General features: G+C 35.8%; 1 protein-coding gene across 3 annotated transcripts in view; it reads right to left on the reverse strand.

Annotated features, from left to right (window-relative positions):
* Nucleotides 1–16,480, reverse strand: part of Kcnk2 (potassium two pore domain channel subfamily K member 2) — a 190,760-nt gene extending 174,280 nt beyond the window's left edge. The window contains exon 1 of one of the 3 annotated variants that reach the window (XM_074048331.1): nucleotides 16,057–16,480. Coding sequence is in view for 1 of the 3 variants with exons in the window: in XM_074048328.1 (XP_073904429.1) it covers nucleotides 16,057–16,090 (34 nt within the window). In the remaining 2 variants the exon portion in view is untranslated. The remainder of the gene's footprint in view (nucleotides 1–16,056) is intronic. The other 2 variants (XM_074048328.1, XM_074048329.1) reach the window with 2 other exon arrangements.
* Between the last annotated feature and the right edge of the window lie 663 nt (nucleotides 16,481–17,143).

Below are 17,143 nucleotides of genomic sequence, written 5' to 3' on the forward strand. Positions count from 1 at the left end.
ATCCTGTTTGGGGGTTGGTACCAGTGGGAGGGGGGCGAATATGAGGAAAGGGTGTGTGAGAGTGAATATGGTTGAAATACTATGTATTCATGTATGAAAATGGAAAAATGACACATTGAAACTATTCTAAGAATGGGGGAAGGGGAATAAAGTAGAATAATGGAAGGGGTGAATTAAACTAAGATATATTGTAAGCACTTTTGTAAATGTCAAAATGTATTCCCACTATAGCAATAACATGATAAAATAAAAAATGAAATAAAAAGAAAAAACAAAGCAGTCCTCTTTAGTTCAATGATGCTCCACTTTCTGGGCCCACTGGTGTGGCAACTTGTCTGTAAGGATCTGCAGGGTGTCTCTGTCCCCATGGCCCAAAGTTTTGGTGGGAGCCTGCCTGGCCTATTGAAATGGAGGTGATGTCCCTATACAAAATCAATCAATCAATATTTGACCTATGGACCCACCAAGCCCCTGCCAGTGTGGCATCTGATCCACTTCCAACAGAACCATCCTCTCTGTGACAAAAAATAGAGTCCTTAGGACTGGTGAGCCACTGCTGCCAGCTTCAGCCCCATCTGAGCAATCACAGTAGCATGCATACTTGTGGAGAGCTGCCTCTCTGCCTTCCTAAACCCCTGCATTGGCATGCCAAGAAGCAAACATCTAACAAAAGACTGCACCCAGATTACAAGAATAGCTTAGTAACATGGGAGATGGGAAAGCTACAAATGAAGGAAGAACAGTGTGATACTGGCAAATTGAGGACCCAAACTCCAGAGCCCTTCACTGGAGATAATATTCAAATGTCCAAATTTTCCCCACTTCCACCATTCCCTCACTAGAAAAAGAGCAAGAGGCAGTAAACTGACACCATTCTAGAGATGGGTATTCAAATAGACTGTCACCTACTGGACTGAAAAAATGCAGACACTGGGTGGTTGGGTGGGAGAACACCTGCTAAGAAGAACATACAAAATTCTGAAATATTCATATATGCTAATTCATTTCTGTTACTGTTAAGTTTTGGATGTTTAGATTTTTTTTAATGTGTTTATATTTTTTCTGTGTATCTAAGTTTGATAATTTTGCACTCCCTTCCATTTTTTTCTGTTTCTGCTTTTCTCCCCATCCTTTCCTTTATAGACATCTTAAGAGAACCACAAAACCTGCTTTTCGGTATTCAATATTAACCCTTTTTGTCTCCTTCCCTTTCCTATCACCCTTCCCATTTATATTTTCCCCTTGTCTACACAGGCTCGCTAGCTCATATTTTCTTCTATCTCTGTTTGCCCCTCCATAATTCTTCTTGGTTACCTATATGTCTAGCTGGTAAATAGATTTCCAGATCATCTTCTCAGCAGTTTATGGAATTTTCTCCAAAATAGATTATATTTTAGGACACAAAGCAAGTCTTAGAAATGTAAGGTTGAAATAAGTCCCTATATTCTATTAGACCATAATTTAATAAAACTAGAACATAACAGCAAGATGAACTCTAGAAAGTATTCAAACGTATAGAGACTAAACAACACACTTTTGAGTGACCAATGGGTCATAAGAAATAAGGGAGGAAATCAAATAGTTCCTAGAATCTAGTGAAAATCAAAATACAACCTACCAGAACCTTTGGGATACAGCAAAGGCATGCTAAGAGGAAAGTTTATATCTTTATGTGCCTATATTTAAGAAAAACAGAGAGATCACAAACAAATAACCTAAAGATGTATCTTAAGCTTTTTTGAAAAAGAAGAAAAAGCTAACTTCAAGGCTATCAGATGAGAATAAATATTTTTTTTAAAATAGGGTCAAAATCAATGACATAGAGAGACCAAAAAACTACAAAGAATAAATGAAACATAAATTTGGTTCTTTGAAAAGATAAATAAGATTGATAAATCCTTAGCCAATTAGAGATGAAAAGGGGGACTTTACAACAAAAACCACAGAATCATTAGGGAATTCTTTAAAAACCTACATTCATGTAAGCTGGAAAATCTAGAAGAAATAGATAAATTTCTAAATACAGCTGACCAATTAAAATTGAACCAGGAAGATATAAACCACCTAGATAACTCTATAACAAGCAATGAAATTAACTGAAGCAATAATAAAGAGTCTCTCAACAAAGAAAAGTCCAGGACCTGATGGATTCGCCAATGAGTTTTACCAGACCTTTAAAGAAGAACTAATACCAATACACTTCAAACTTTTCCAGGAAATAGAAAAGTAAAGGACCCTACCAAACTCATTAAATGAAGTCAGTATTACATTCATCCCAAAACCAGACAAGGACACACATACACAAAAAAGAGAATTACAGGCTAATCTCTAATGAACATAGATGCAAACATTCTCAATAAAATACTGACAAACCAAACTGAACAACATAGCAAAAAGATCACACACCACCATCAAGACATTTTCATTCCTTTGTATGAAAGGAATGAACTTTTCCACAACCATGTGTTGTGGTTCAACACATGCAAATTGATAAATGTAATGTAGTATAAAAAAAGAGATAAGGGGGTAGGAGAGGGCAGGTAAATGGAGAAGATAAAGAAGGGTGAATATGGTCAATGTACTTTACATGCTTGAATGAAAATAGAACAATGAAACCTGTTGAAGTTGCATTAAGTAGCGGGGAGAGGGATGAGAGAGAATGATGGAGGAGATGAATCTAACCAAGTATATTAAAAGCATATATGGAAATGTGACAATGAAACCCCCTGTACAACTAATATATACCAATAAAATTGTTTAAAAACAATGAAAACTAGACATCTTTTTCCACAAAGATCAGAAGCAAGGCAAAGATAATTACTCTAATCATTTCTATTCAATATAGAACTGAAAGACCTACCCTGTGCAATAAGGCAAGTAAAAGAAATAAAAGACACACACCAGAAAGGAAGAGATAAAACTGTCTCTATTCATAAGTGACTTGTTCTGTATTTAAAAACTTAAATAAAAATTTCTCCAAAGAAGTTCCTAGAACTATAAAATGAACTTAGTAAATTTGCAAGGCACATTCAATATACAAAAATCCTTGCAATATATATCTATGTTCTAGCAATGAAAACAAGAAACTTTTTTTTTCATTTCTGGGGATTGAATCCAGGGCCTCACACAACAGACAAGCACACTATGTCTCCACTGGGCTACAAACCCAGCCCTGAAAGGTTTTTAAAGTACCATCTGGAACAACTTCAAAAAATAAAATACCTATATGAATCTAACAAAAAACATGCAGAATCTGTAGGATGAAAACCACAGAGCACTGATGGAACAAACCAAAGAAGAATTAAGTAAATGAATTAGAAGGCTCAATATTGTTAAGATGTCAATTCTTCCCACATTGATCTGTGGATTTAACAATAAATATCCCAATAGGATTTTTGTAAATACCATCAAACTGATTCTACAATTGATGTGGAAAGGCAAATGACCCAAAAACAATTTTTTGAAAAAGAGAAATTTAGGGAGATTCCAAGATGGCAGCTGGAGAGAGGAAGCAGAAAGCGTGCTTCCTAAAGTAAAATCTTGGAGAGACGCTGCAGATACATCTTACAGGAAAAACCACCGAGAAGAGGCAAAACTTTGACTCCTCCACACCCCCAGCCTGTGCATAGCATCTCCACTTCACATTAAATGGAGAAACCAGAAGGGCTCCCGCCAGCACCCATATGGCTTGGGTAGACATAGACAACAAGGTGAGCTAAGTGGCATGCAGTACTCCCACAGAAAACCCTGGGCCAGATCAGCATAGCCCCCTGCACAGACCGACCCCCACCCAGGGAAAAAAGAAAAAAAAACTGAATAATAAGCAGTAAGAGAGGATGCATACAGCAAAGAGTGTGGGGCAACCTGAGCACCGAAGAGGGGGGGAAGGGGAAAATCCCTCACAACAAGCCGTCAAAGAAGGCAAGAGTGGGGGTGCACGCACAGCAACCAGGAGCAGGAAGCCTTGTAAAAGTGGTGGTGGAAGGAAAACTCCACAGGAGAGGGGGGAAGACCCACTTCCCACATGAACTGTAAATAAACATGCAGGCCTGACAACGCGGGTGCAGTGTCACCTCCCCCAGTGTGCTTGGAAAGAGGAAAGCTTGTAGCAGTGGCAATCGCACCCAGGAAAACTCTAAGTAAACAAAGCCTGTGAGGCCAGGTGAGTATTAAGCTCACTCCTGAGATCTGCATAAATAAAGCCTCAGGTAGCCATTCACAGAACTGTCTCCAGACTCTTTTTTTCTCCCTACCTTTGATGAAACAACAACCGAACTACACCTGCATGCTGAAAAACTTACTGAAACTGTATTGCATTTGAACTTTGGACACTTTGTGGTGTTTTTTTGTTTTGGTTTGGTTTTTTTTGGTTTTTTCCCCTTTGATGAGATGACAGAGCTACTTCTGAGACATCATTTCCAGGATTGGAGGCTGAAGGACTAAAACCAAAATTACTAAGACTGAAACTTCATTGAATTTGTACTTGGAGATTTTTTTTTCTTTTTTTTTTTCATTTATTTATTTCTTATTTCTTTTTTTCAATCCTCTCTCTGTCTCTCTAATGCCTGTTCAGCTTACTGTTGATTAGTACACTATCTCTACCTGTTTATATCTTTGAAACTTTTTTGTTTGTTTGTTTTGTTCTTTTCTATTTGTTCCTTTACTTGTTTTCCCCTTTTTCTTTAGCTTCTTTGATTTCCATCTCCTCTCACCCTTCCATTCTAAATGTCACCATTGTTATTATTACAAGCTAGAAAATACTTAATTGCACACAGTACAGGGACAGTAACAATACCAAGGGCAATGATGGGAAGACAGAAAAAACAGGAAAACCAGTCTTCCCACAGCAAAAAATTAGTACAGGAACAAGAGGGAAATGAAGAAAACAGATACTCAGATCCAGACTCCAACAAAATGAAGATAAACTATGCCAAAGAACCCAATGAAGCCCACAAGAATAATCTAAAAGAAGAAATCCTACAGGTAATCAATGAGAATTTTATAGAGATGAAACTACTGGACATGGTCAACCAAAATGTACAGGAGACACTCAAGAAATTCCAAGACAACAAAAATGGAGAATTTGAAAAAGCACAAGAAGATAAAAGAAACCATAGAAGCACTGTATAAACATCAAAGTGAAACGAAGAACACGATTAATAAAGAGATAAACGAACTCAGGACAAAATATGCAACATTAAAGAGGAAATGACTCAGATATGGAAAACCTTGGAAAAAAGAATGAAACAGAATTGCAAAACAAAATGGAAGGCCAATCCAGCAGAATAAAACAAATAGAAGACAGAATCTCAGAACTCAAAGATGAAATGGTAATTAAAGGAAAAACCGAAGAACTATCAGTTAAACAACTCAAGACCTGTGAAAAGAAAATGCAAGAACTCACTGACTCCATCAAAAGACCAAACCTGAGAATCATGGGCATTGAAGGAGAAGAGGTGCAAGCAAAGGGAATGTGTAATCTATTCAACAAAATAATTACAGAAAATTTCCCAAATCTAGAGAAATCTATTCCCATACAGTTGCAAGAGGCCTCCAGAACACCAAAGAGACCAGACCATAATAGATCTACCCCACGGCATATTATCATTAAAACAACAAATACAGAGACCCAAGAAAGAATACTGAAGGCTCTAAGAGAGAAAAAACAAATATCATACAAAGGTAAACCCAACAAAATCACAGCAGACTTCTCAACAGAAACATTAAAAGCAAGAAGAACTTGAGGTGAGATCTTCCGGGCACTGAATGAAAATAACTTCAACCCCAGGATACTCTACCAGCAAAACTATCATTCAAAATAGTTGGAACAATAAAAGTCTTCCATGATAAGCAGAAATTAAAACAATATGTGTCCACAAAGCCACCACTACAAAATATTCTTCAAGGGATTCTGCACACAGAAAGTGATACCCAACATAACCATGAAAGGGCAGGCAGCACCAAACTACAGGAAAAGAAAAAGCAAGAAAGTAGAGAGTAACCTCAACTTAGGTACACACAATCAAACTTTCAAACAACTAAGACAACTAAATGACAGGAATCACCACATACTAACACTTAATGTTAACGGACTTAATTCCTCCATCAAACGGCATCATTTAACAAACTGGATAAAAAGGAAGATCCAACTATTTGTTGCTTACAGGAGACCCATCTCACCAACAGAAATAAGCATAGGCTTAGGATGAAAGTCTGGAAGAAGATTTACCTAGCCAGTGGCCCCCGAAAACAGGCAGGAGTAGCAATACTTGTCTCTGACAAAGTAGATTTCAAACCTACATTGATCAAATGAGATAAAGAAGGACACTCCAAAACAGTGGTGGTGGGAGACTTTAACACCCCATTATCATCAGTAGATAGGTCATCCAAACAAAAAAATCAATAAAGAACTCCTAGATCTAAAATATACCCTAGATCAAATGGACCTAGTGTATATCTACAGAACATTTCATCCAACTTCTACACAATATACATTCTTTTCAGCAGCCCATGGAACCTACTCCAAAATAGATCATATCCTAGGGCACAAAGCAAGCCTCAGCAAATTTAAGAAAATAGAAATTATACCATGGATTCTATCTGATTACAATGAAATAAAACTACAACTCAACAACAAAAATAAAGACAAAAACCACGCAAACAGCTGGAAACTGAATAACTCATTGCTTAATGAACAATGGGTCACTGATGAAATAAAAGAGGAAATTAAAAAGTTCCTGGAAGTCAATGAAAATGAAAACACAACCTACTGGAACCTATGGGACACAGCAAAGGCAGTCCTGAGAGGAAAGTTTATAGCCATGAATGCAAATATTAAAAAGACGGAAAGATCCCAAATCAATGACCTAATGATACATCTCAACCTCCTAGAAAAACAAGAACAAGCAAATCCCAAAACAAATAGAAGGAGAGAAATAATAAAAATACGAGCTGAAATTAATGAAATAGAAACCAAAAAAACCATAAAAAGAATTAATGAAACAAAAAGTTGGTTCTTTGAAAAAATAAACAAGATTGACAGACCCCTGGCAAACCTGACTAAAATAAGGAGAAAAAAAACCCAAATTAGTAGAATCAGGAATGCAAAAGGGGAGATAACAACAAACACCATGGAGGTCCAGGAAATCATCAGAGACTACTTCAAGAACCTATATTCAAATAAATTCAAAAATCTTAAAGAAATGGACAGATTTCTAGATACATATGACATTCCAAAACTGAACCAAGAGGAAATTAATCACCTGAATAGATCTATAACACAAAATGAAATTGAAGCAGCAATCAAGAGTCTCCCCAAAAAGAAAAGTCCAGGACCTGATGGATTCTCTGCTGAATTCTATCAGACCTTTAAAGAAGAACTGACACCAACCCTCCTTAATCTGTTCCACAAAATAGAAAAGGAAGGAAAACTGCCTAACACATTTTATGAAGCCAGTATTACACTTATCCCAAAACCAGGAGAACTATAGGCCAATCTCCTTAATGAACATTGATGCAAAAATCCTCAATAAAATAATGGCAAACCAAATTCAACAACACATCAAAAAGATCATTCACCACGACCAAGTAGGCTTCATCCCAGGAATGCAGGGATGGTTCAACATACGAAAATCAATAAACGTAATAAACCACATTAACAGAAGCAAAGACAAAAACCACTTAATCATCACAATAGATGCAGAAAAAGCCTTTGGTAAGATCCAACACCATTTCATGATAAAAGCTCTAAGAAAACTAGGAATGGAAGGAAAATATCTCAAGCTCATAAAAGCTATATATGACAAACCTACAGCCAGCGTTACACTTAACAGGGAAAAACTAGAACCATTCCCTCTAAAATCAGGAACTAGACAAGGATGCCCACTATCTCCACTCCTATTCAACATAGTACTGGAATTCCTAGCCAGAGCAATTAGGCAAGAAGAAGGAATAAAAGGAATGCAAATAGGTAAAGAAATGGGCAAAATATCCCTATTGGCAGACAACATGATCCTATACCTTAAAGACCCAAAAAACTCTACTCAAAACCTCCTAGACATCATCAATAGCTATAGCAAGGTAGCGGGATATAAAATCAACGTGGAAAAATCATTAGCATTTCTATACACTAATAATGAACAAACTGAGAAAGAATATATGAAAACAATTCCATTTACAACAGCCTCAAAAAAAATCAAATACCTAGGTGTAAACTTAACATAAGATGTGAATGACCTCTACAAGGAAAACTATAAACTTCTGAAGAAAGAGATTGAGGAAGACTATAGAAAGTGGAGAGATCTCCCATGCTCATGGATTGGTAGAATCAACATAGTAAAAATGTCTATACTCCCAAAAGTAATCTACACGTTTAATGCAATTCCCATCAAAATTCCAATGACATTCATTAAAGAGATTGAAAAATCTGTTAAATTTATAAGGAAACACAAGAGGCCACGAATAGCCAAGGCAATACTCAGTCAAAAGAACAATGCTAGGGGTATCATGATACCCAAGTTCAAACAATATTACAGAGCAATAACAATAAAAACAGCATGGTACTGGCACAAAAACAGACATGAAGACCAGTGGAACAGAATAGAGGACCCAGATATGAAGCCACACAGCTATAACTAACTTGTCTTTGACAAAGGTGCTAAAAATATACAATGGAGAAAAGACAACCTCTTCAACAAAAACTGCTGTGAAAACTGATTAGCAGTCTGCAAAAAACTGAAACTAGACCCATGTATATCACCCTATACCAATATTAACTCAAAATGGATCAAGGATCTTAATATCAGACCCCAAACTCTAAAGTTGGTACAGAAAAGAGTTGGAAATATCTGGAATTAATAGGTATAGTTAAGAACTTTCTCAATGGAACCCCAGCAGCACAACAACTAAGAGATAGCATAGATAAATGGGACTTCATAAAACCAAAAATCCTCTGTTCATCAAAAGAAATGGTCTCTAAACTGAAGAGAACACCCACAGAGTGTGAGAAAATATTTGCCAGCTACATATCAGACAAAGGACTGATAACCAGAATATATAGGGAACTTGAAAAACTAAACTCTCCCAAAATTTATGAACCAATAAAGAAATGGGCATGTGAACTAAACAGAACTTTCTCAAGTGAAGAAATTGAAATGGCCAAAAAATACATGAAATAATGCTCACCATCTCTAGTGATAAAGGAAATGCAAATTAAAACCACACTAAGATTCCACCTCACCCCTGTTAGAATAGCCATCATTAGCAACACCACTCACAGCAGGTGTTGGTGAGGATGCGGGGAAAAAGGAACCTTCTTACACTGCTGGTGGGAATGTAAACTAGTACAACCACTCTGGAAAAAAATTTGGAGGCTACTTAAAAAGCTAAACATTGATCTACCATTTGATCCAGCAATACCACTCTTGGGGATATACCCAAAAGACTATGACACAAGTTACTCCAGAGGCACCTGCACACCCATGTTTATTGCAGCACTATTCACAATAGCTAAGTTATGGAACCAGCCAAGATGCCCCACTACTGACAAATGGATTAGGAAAATGTGGCATTTATACACAAAGAATTTAATGCAGCTATGAAGAAGAATGAAATGTTATCATTCACTGGTAAATGGATGGAATTGGAGAACATCATTCTGAGTGAGGTTAGCCTGGCCCAAAAGACCAAAAATCCTATGTTCTCCCTCATATGTGGACATTAGATCAAGGGCAAACACAACATTGGGATTGGACTTTGATCACATGATAAAAGCGAAAGCACACAAGGGAGGGGTGAGGATAGGTAAGACACCTAAAAACTAGATAGCATTTGTTGCCCTCAATGCAGAGAAACTAAAGCAGATACTTTAAAGCAACTGAGGCCAATAGGAGAAGGAGACCAGGAACTAGAGAAAAGATTAGATCAAGAAGAATGTACCTAGAAGTGTACACACATGCACAGGAAATCAATGCGAGTCAACTCCCTGTATAGCTATCCTTATCTCAACTAGCAAAAACCCTTGCTCCTTCCTATTATTGCTTATACTCTCTCTTCAACAAAATTAGAGATAAGGGCAACATAGTTTCTGCTGGGTAGCAAGGGGGTGAGGGGGAGAGAGAGGGTAGTGGGAGGGTAAGGGAGGAGTTAGTGGAAGGGGAGAGAAATGACCCAAATATTGTATGCACATATGAATAAAAAAAAAAGAATGAAAAAAAAGAGCAATTTAGAGGACTCACACTATGTGACTTTATCACTTACTCTAAGCCTATATTAATCAAGACAGTCTGCTACCAGTGAAATTATACATGGATAAATTAATAGGACAAAATAGAGAGCCCAGAAATCAACTTACAAATGTGGTAAACTGATATTTAATAAATGTTCAAGGGCAGTTTTATGGATAAAACAGTCTTTGTGTCAAATGATACCAAAACAACTGGACATTCATATGCAATTCATATATTTATCTTGACCCATACCTCATATCTTATATAGAAATTAATTGCAAGTGGTTCATGAATCTAAATGTAAAACATAAAATTACAAATATCCCGAAAAAAGAAAATTTTCTTGACTTTGATTTAGGAAAGGAATTCCTAGATAAGACATTAAGAACAAAGAACATGACCCATAGGAACAAGACAAATAAACAAAAACCTGTTCAACTCTACTTCACCAAAACTAACACATTTTTCTATGTAAAAGACCCTTACTCACTTTTAAGAATAGCGGAGAAATGAAAGAAAAACCAAAAAAAAAAAAAAAAACTCGAACAAAAATAACAAGCATCCACAAGGATGCAAGTAGCTAGAACCCTCACATTGCTGATGGGAATTCAAATTGATAAAATCATTCTGGAAAACTGCTTAGCAATTTCTTATAACATTCAATATACATTTATCACTCCTTGATAATGATTCATCCTAGAAAAATAAAAACATACATTCACACAAAAATCTGTGTTTAAAACACATTATATTTAGAACACCATTGTTCATGAAAAATTGGAAACATCCTAAAGTTCTTCACTGGCAAATGGACCACAAATTCTCTATTACAATGAAATACTTCTCAGTGATTAAAAAAATTGATGCATACAACAGCATGGATGAATTGCAAGTGTATTCTGCCAAGTGAAAGAAACCAGACTCAAAAGATTGCAAACTGATGATTTCATTTATAAGATATTCTGGAAAAGGCAGATAAGTTGGTCCCAGGTGTTATGGATGTGGGAGGTTGTGACCACAAAGGGGCAGCACAAGGAAATATTGTGGGGATGAAGAATCTGTTCTATATTTTGACTGTGGCAGTTGTTATAAGACTCTACATATCAAAACTTGCAGAACCATATACACAGAGATTAGAGGCTTTGTGTTTAAAAGGAATTCTAAATAAACAAAAGCAAGAACAAAAACAATCAAAAATATGTCTTACCCTGAAGGAGTGAGAATCTTTACCTTTCTCAAAAATAAAACAAGCCTTAAGAACAGGAAGGAGAACATGTAAGGCTTTCACTACTCAGAGCTTTATAAGATCTAGATGTGAAAGTCACTGATTACTTTCATACATTACTGTTCAGTTCACCTTGACTACTTATCTGGGTTTTCAAAAGAACAAAAACATGATGATAGGAAGCAAACACTTCAGCTTCATGCTACTCAATGACCTGTAATCTCATCTCTTACTAACTCCACTGCACTTTATTGAAACTTAGAGGCTGTTCTCTCACAAAAGGAAGGAATACCGAGGAAAGTACAATCTGAGATGTGCACACACACAGAGCAAAAATTTCTCTATTTGGTTGAAATGCATGTAAATCCTATTCCATGATTTTCTCTTTAATCCTTCATTTACAGGAAATGCCACCAACCAAAAGTATTCTGTGCACAACATACAACATTAAGTTTTCAAATGGAGAGAAAAACTAGGAACTGAGCAAAGAATTATTGCACATACAAAACTACTTATATGAAAAACTCAATTTAGTTCATATCTTAAACACCTCATAGTTGATTTGTGTGAGATATTTGGCCCTCCACTGTTTTATAGTTTTCTATATTTCTCTTGCACCTGTAAACTATAGTTCCTGCAGGATAAAACCTTCAGTCATGCCAAGGAAAGTATCTGATAACTAGGCTGAAATCACCAGGTAAACTGTATCATGAGCCTCAAAATCTATACAGTAAGAGGTAATTTGTTGGCCTTTGATGAGCTATGGAACAGAGTTTTAACTGATACTGTTCACTGCTGGTTTGACATATACACACAAACGCACAGTCAAAATGCAGTTGTCCAAATCCATGTCATATCAGCAGCCAGGAAAGACAGCCAAGAGCACATCTGTGGCCTTGAATGTATTATAAAGCAAAAAACCTAATTGAGTAAGAATGAACACCTTCACTCTCTAAAGTGTCTGGGATATAATAACAGTAGAGAAGACAAAGAATTCCAGACACTATGGTTTTTCTGTACATCTGACTGAGGTTGCACCCAGTTATACTATGTCTTTTTTGTGCCAAATTGGTTGGGTCTCTGTGGATGGTCCAATACAAAGTAAGTACTAATTAATACTCAGGTTTAAGACCCCTATTAATGCATGAGAAGAGTAGATGAATATGTCACAGGATAAAAATCAGAAATGATTATAAAACCACTAAACAAATTATGCTACATGCAAAGTTTCGTTTCTTCATTAGACAATTCTTACTTTCTGGGGTTAGTATTCTTATCACACAGCAAGTGTAGGGAATGCAACTTCTCTGTACACTTCAAGGGGAAGAAAAAATGAACTGTAACATGTGGAAATGTTTGGAAAAGAAAATGACACTATATAGACAGAAGATATTCTTAATAGCCCCTACTGACACACTTCCAAATACAAGTGGGTTTCCAGATAGTAAATCTAACAACTAGATTATTTTTTTTTGGTAGGACTCAGGTTGAACTCAGGGTTTCATGCTTGCAAAGCAGGTGTTCTACTGCTTGAATCACACCTCCAGTCCCTTTTTTTTAAAAAAGTTTTTCTTTTTTCTGCTAGATTATTTCATATCTCTGATGTGATGTGCCTGTTTAAGTTTTAAGTAGGAATAATGGTTCTTCCCAAGTGCTTTGCATGTAAGCTTAGAAAAAGTGGACACAATAAATTAAATCATCAAAGTACACAGTCCACACAAACTTTGATTTTCACAGGCACCACAGGCAGAAGTCATAGGAAATGTTCTGAAGATGAATATTTTCAAAAAATCACTTCTATGAATGATCTCTGCATTGGGTTTCCTATGACTAGATGCAGGTGATATACAAAAGATGAGAGGGGAAATTAATTAGCAATGGCCATTAATTATATATTACCACTGTATTAATCATAAATGACTGTAGCATGGTCAGTCAAAATGAATTTTGACCACTGGGCATCTGAACCCTTATATCTAAAACAACAATCAGAGTCTCCTCATTACTTTTAACTCATGCTTGCTGATTGCCTTAGTCATTCTTTATTGCACTTGTATCTTTGCTTTATATTTTCCTCATCTTAGAAGCCCAGAAAGTGCAGAATAATTATTTCTATCAAGTTACATCTTTAGATAACATGTAGTACCATCAAGGAATTTAGGTTAAAGAACAAAAATTATTAAAACTTCAAAGTTAGGTCCCTAAAAGCCATGTCATTTAAGCATCTCATCATACACTTGCTATATGCTAGGCAGTTGACACAAATGACCTCATTTAATCTTACAATTATTCTAAGAAGGAAGAGTTATTTATTCATTTCACATATGGGGAACTAAAGGCTTAGCATTTAGGCAATTTGCCTGAAGTTTCACAGTTTATGAGTGATGGATCTGGAATTCCAACACACATTTGTCTTACTCAAAATACTTGCTTTTTTCTCCTTACTGAACCTTCTTATCTATAACCTAACCAGGGAGCTCATCCCTCCTGGTACAACAAATATTTGAACAACTCTGGCTATAGATTGTTTCAATGTCAAATAACTAACTAGTAAAAAACTATAACATGCCAAAATGTTCAAGTCATCATTTGTCATCCATAAGCATACCTTGATACTGTCCTACTCTGGAGTTTAAATCTACATTTTCCTCAAAATTATAATCATTCTACCATAGAATACTTACTTGACTTTCAAACAACAAACTAATGCCTTTCCTTTCCTTCAAAAAGAAAAAAAAATGTGTTAGGACTTCTCAAATGTTGCATCATTTCTTGATTGAGATCCCAGCATTCTGCATAATAAATCCAGATGAAAAAGTATTCATGCAGTTGATATCAACCAACCTCCTAACTTTTAGAAAAACTTCTAAGCAGTTCCTACAGAGTATCTCATTATAATTAGAATTACATTCTGATGGAACTGCCTGGAAAAAGTACCTGTAAAATACACCTCTAAGTAGAAGACTTAACTTAACTGTCAAGAGATAATTTAAGCTTATCCATTTTTATATATGATATTATGTACGTTATAATTTAAGCTTATCCAAAAGCTACATGTAATTATCCAAAAGTATTTTACCTCAGTGATAATTGTTGCTTAGTTACAGCTTCTGTCAGTTCCTACCCAAAGGACCCCACCACCACTTCTAATTAGGTGCAATAAAAATTACATATGCAGCATTCTTGTTTGCTACTTGTGGTAGCAGAAGGACATGTGTATAGTTTAACAAATGTCTATATCAACAGTTTTATCTGACAAAGACAGAGACAACATCATTACTGAGTTTCCCTAACCTCTTCAGCTCTTTCCCACTTGATTCCTTTCCTTTGTCACTCAGGAAACACTCCATTAGACTCCAACAGTCTTTTCTCCACTGACTTCTCAGTTTATTCGTGACCCTTACACCTGAAAGATGATCTCCCTAAACAAGGTCTTGGCCAGTGTCCTGTACTACTTAACAACCCTCAGCAAACGAGGCTCCCAAAAGTGTTAATTCCAACCTCCAAGGCCATAAACCAGCACCAGGACCTTACATATTAATTAGAAACAGTCTGGTACCTAATTATTTGATGTGATGAATTGCTCCAGAGACTTTTTGATTCCCTTTCAAATATACAATAAAGTTAAACTCTTTTACATTTCAAGAGAAAAGCAAAATAGCAATTAATTGGAAATTTAACTTTTAAAGAAATTTCTTACTGAAAAGCTCAGTTATAATAACTCAGTTATTATAAAATTCTCTGGTACATGCTATTCAATCAACTCATGAATAAACTCAAAAAGTAAAACCCTGACATAAAATGATTACTATATAACCTTGATATTTGTCCAATTCTGCGAAAACAGAATTTATTCAACATTCAAAGAAATCTGCTAAGTATATATGCCAGACACTAAAAATGTACTTTTCTATATTTAATGTTAATATAGGGATTTTGCTTTTGATAAGTATCATTCACATTTCTAAGATCACAATATTCCTATAGGTAAAAAGTCTTGCACAGATATCTTTAAATAGTTTTCAAACAACATTTACCAAATGAACTATAGAAATGTAAAAGGAACTCAGGTCCTAGTTCACAAGATTTAGTTTAAGCTATCATGCCTGCTATTCCCTCATTTCCAAGATTCTTAGATATCTCGTCACTACCATACAAATAAGATACATTCATCAATGGCTAATATTCTTTCTAAATTACAAATAATATGAGGGAATCTATTCCTGAGCATCTTGATCAGAGGAGTAACCACATGAAGCCAAAATAAACCTACTTTAAATTGCCAGAATCCAAATGGAATGGGATTTATAGATACATATGTTGATCAATTGTGCATTGCCAGAAATAATACATCACCCAATAAAAGCCAGATATAACATGCCTATCGTACAAACCATTCCCAAATTAACATGCAATTTATTCCAGTGTTGCAAGGTCATGGAAAAAATTCCAGTAACTAACCCTCTGCTGGAACCACCCAACGAGTTTAATTATAGACTTGTCTATAATGAAGACTCTACATCAAATGCTTGCTTAGAAATCTACTCAGCATACTCTAGAAATTTTAAAAACAAACAAGACACTTGATTATTGCAAGATACTTACAGTAGAAGTTCCTTTTTGCTCGTGGGTTCATCATTTGGTGATGTTTTCATCAGGAGTCATCATGCTTTTGATCTTTAATGCCGTTCTTCCTCCAAGGTTTCTTGTCCGTAATTTCCAAAACAGAGTCACTTGTACTAACAAGCCATCGTCCCATACTGTTTCCTTTTTTGTGTGAATGTTACCCTGTAGATCGATTTCCTGCCCAAAAATACTCAAAATGAACAAACGCTTCTGTATGCAAGTAAAATGTGCTACTCAAATCCTCTGTTTATGCAGTTTGGTTAAGGAAGAAATTCCCTGATTAAAATGAGGAATCATATTCCAGTTGTTTCATAGAACTTAATAGACAGGAGTTTCTTCCTTATGAATGAGCAAAGCAAACTTGCTAGCGTCACTTATTCTTACTAGTTTGTGGCTCACGTATTATTTACCCATGAAACATCCATGTGCTCTGAAGACCCTCCCAATTGCCACAGTAACAAAATCCCAACTATATTTTCAAATCAGGCTTAGTGTGCTTTGAAGTCATAATGCTTTCCATTCCTGAAAGGACAAAGAGATCTACATTGTCAAAGTTTATTTTTAAGCTCATGTGCTTGCTAAGTGCAGTGGCAAACAGACTTTCTGTGCCTGGAGTACCATTGCTGGAACCTATTAATGCAAACAGATGAATCGTTGGCCCCGTTCCACATAGGCTTTTATTTCTCTTTTTCCACCTTATCTACATTGCATTGATTATAATTTTAGAAATCAGGAGTGTTATCAATTTTCTAAAATTACTTGTTTTTATTTCATCAATACAGAGCAATGTAAGAAAGGTGAATGAGAGGAACATTTCAAGTAACATTTGCTGAGATAAGAAATTTAGTAATTAAAGATACATTCTCCTTCTGGAAGAAACTGGAAGGACATTTGGAGACAGTAAAAATGGCAACAAGCTTTAAATAAAGTACTGAAAGATAAAGAATGAAGGAGAGAGAAAAGAGATGAGAAGAGAGAAAAAGTGGGAGCAAAAGAGAAAAGACAGAGAGCGAGAGAGAAAGAGGAGATGTATTGACTATTAGCAATAATTCTTACCATATTTTCT

This window comes from Castor canadensis, chromosome 11 (genome assembly GCF_047511655.1).
Source record: "Castor canadensis chromosome 11, mCasCan1.hap1v2, whole genome shotgun sequence".
Classification (NCBI taxonomy): Eukaryota; Metazoa; Chordata; class Mammalia; order Rodentia; family Castoridae; genus Castor; species Castor canadensis.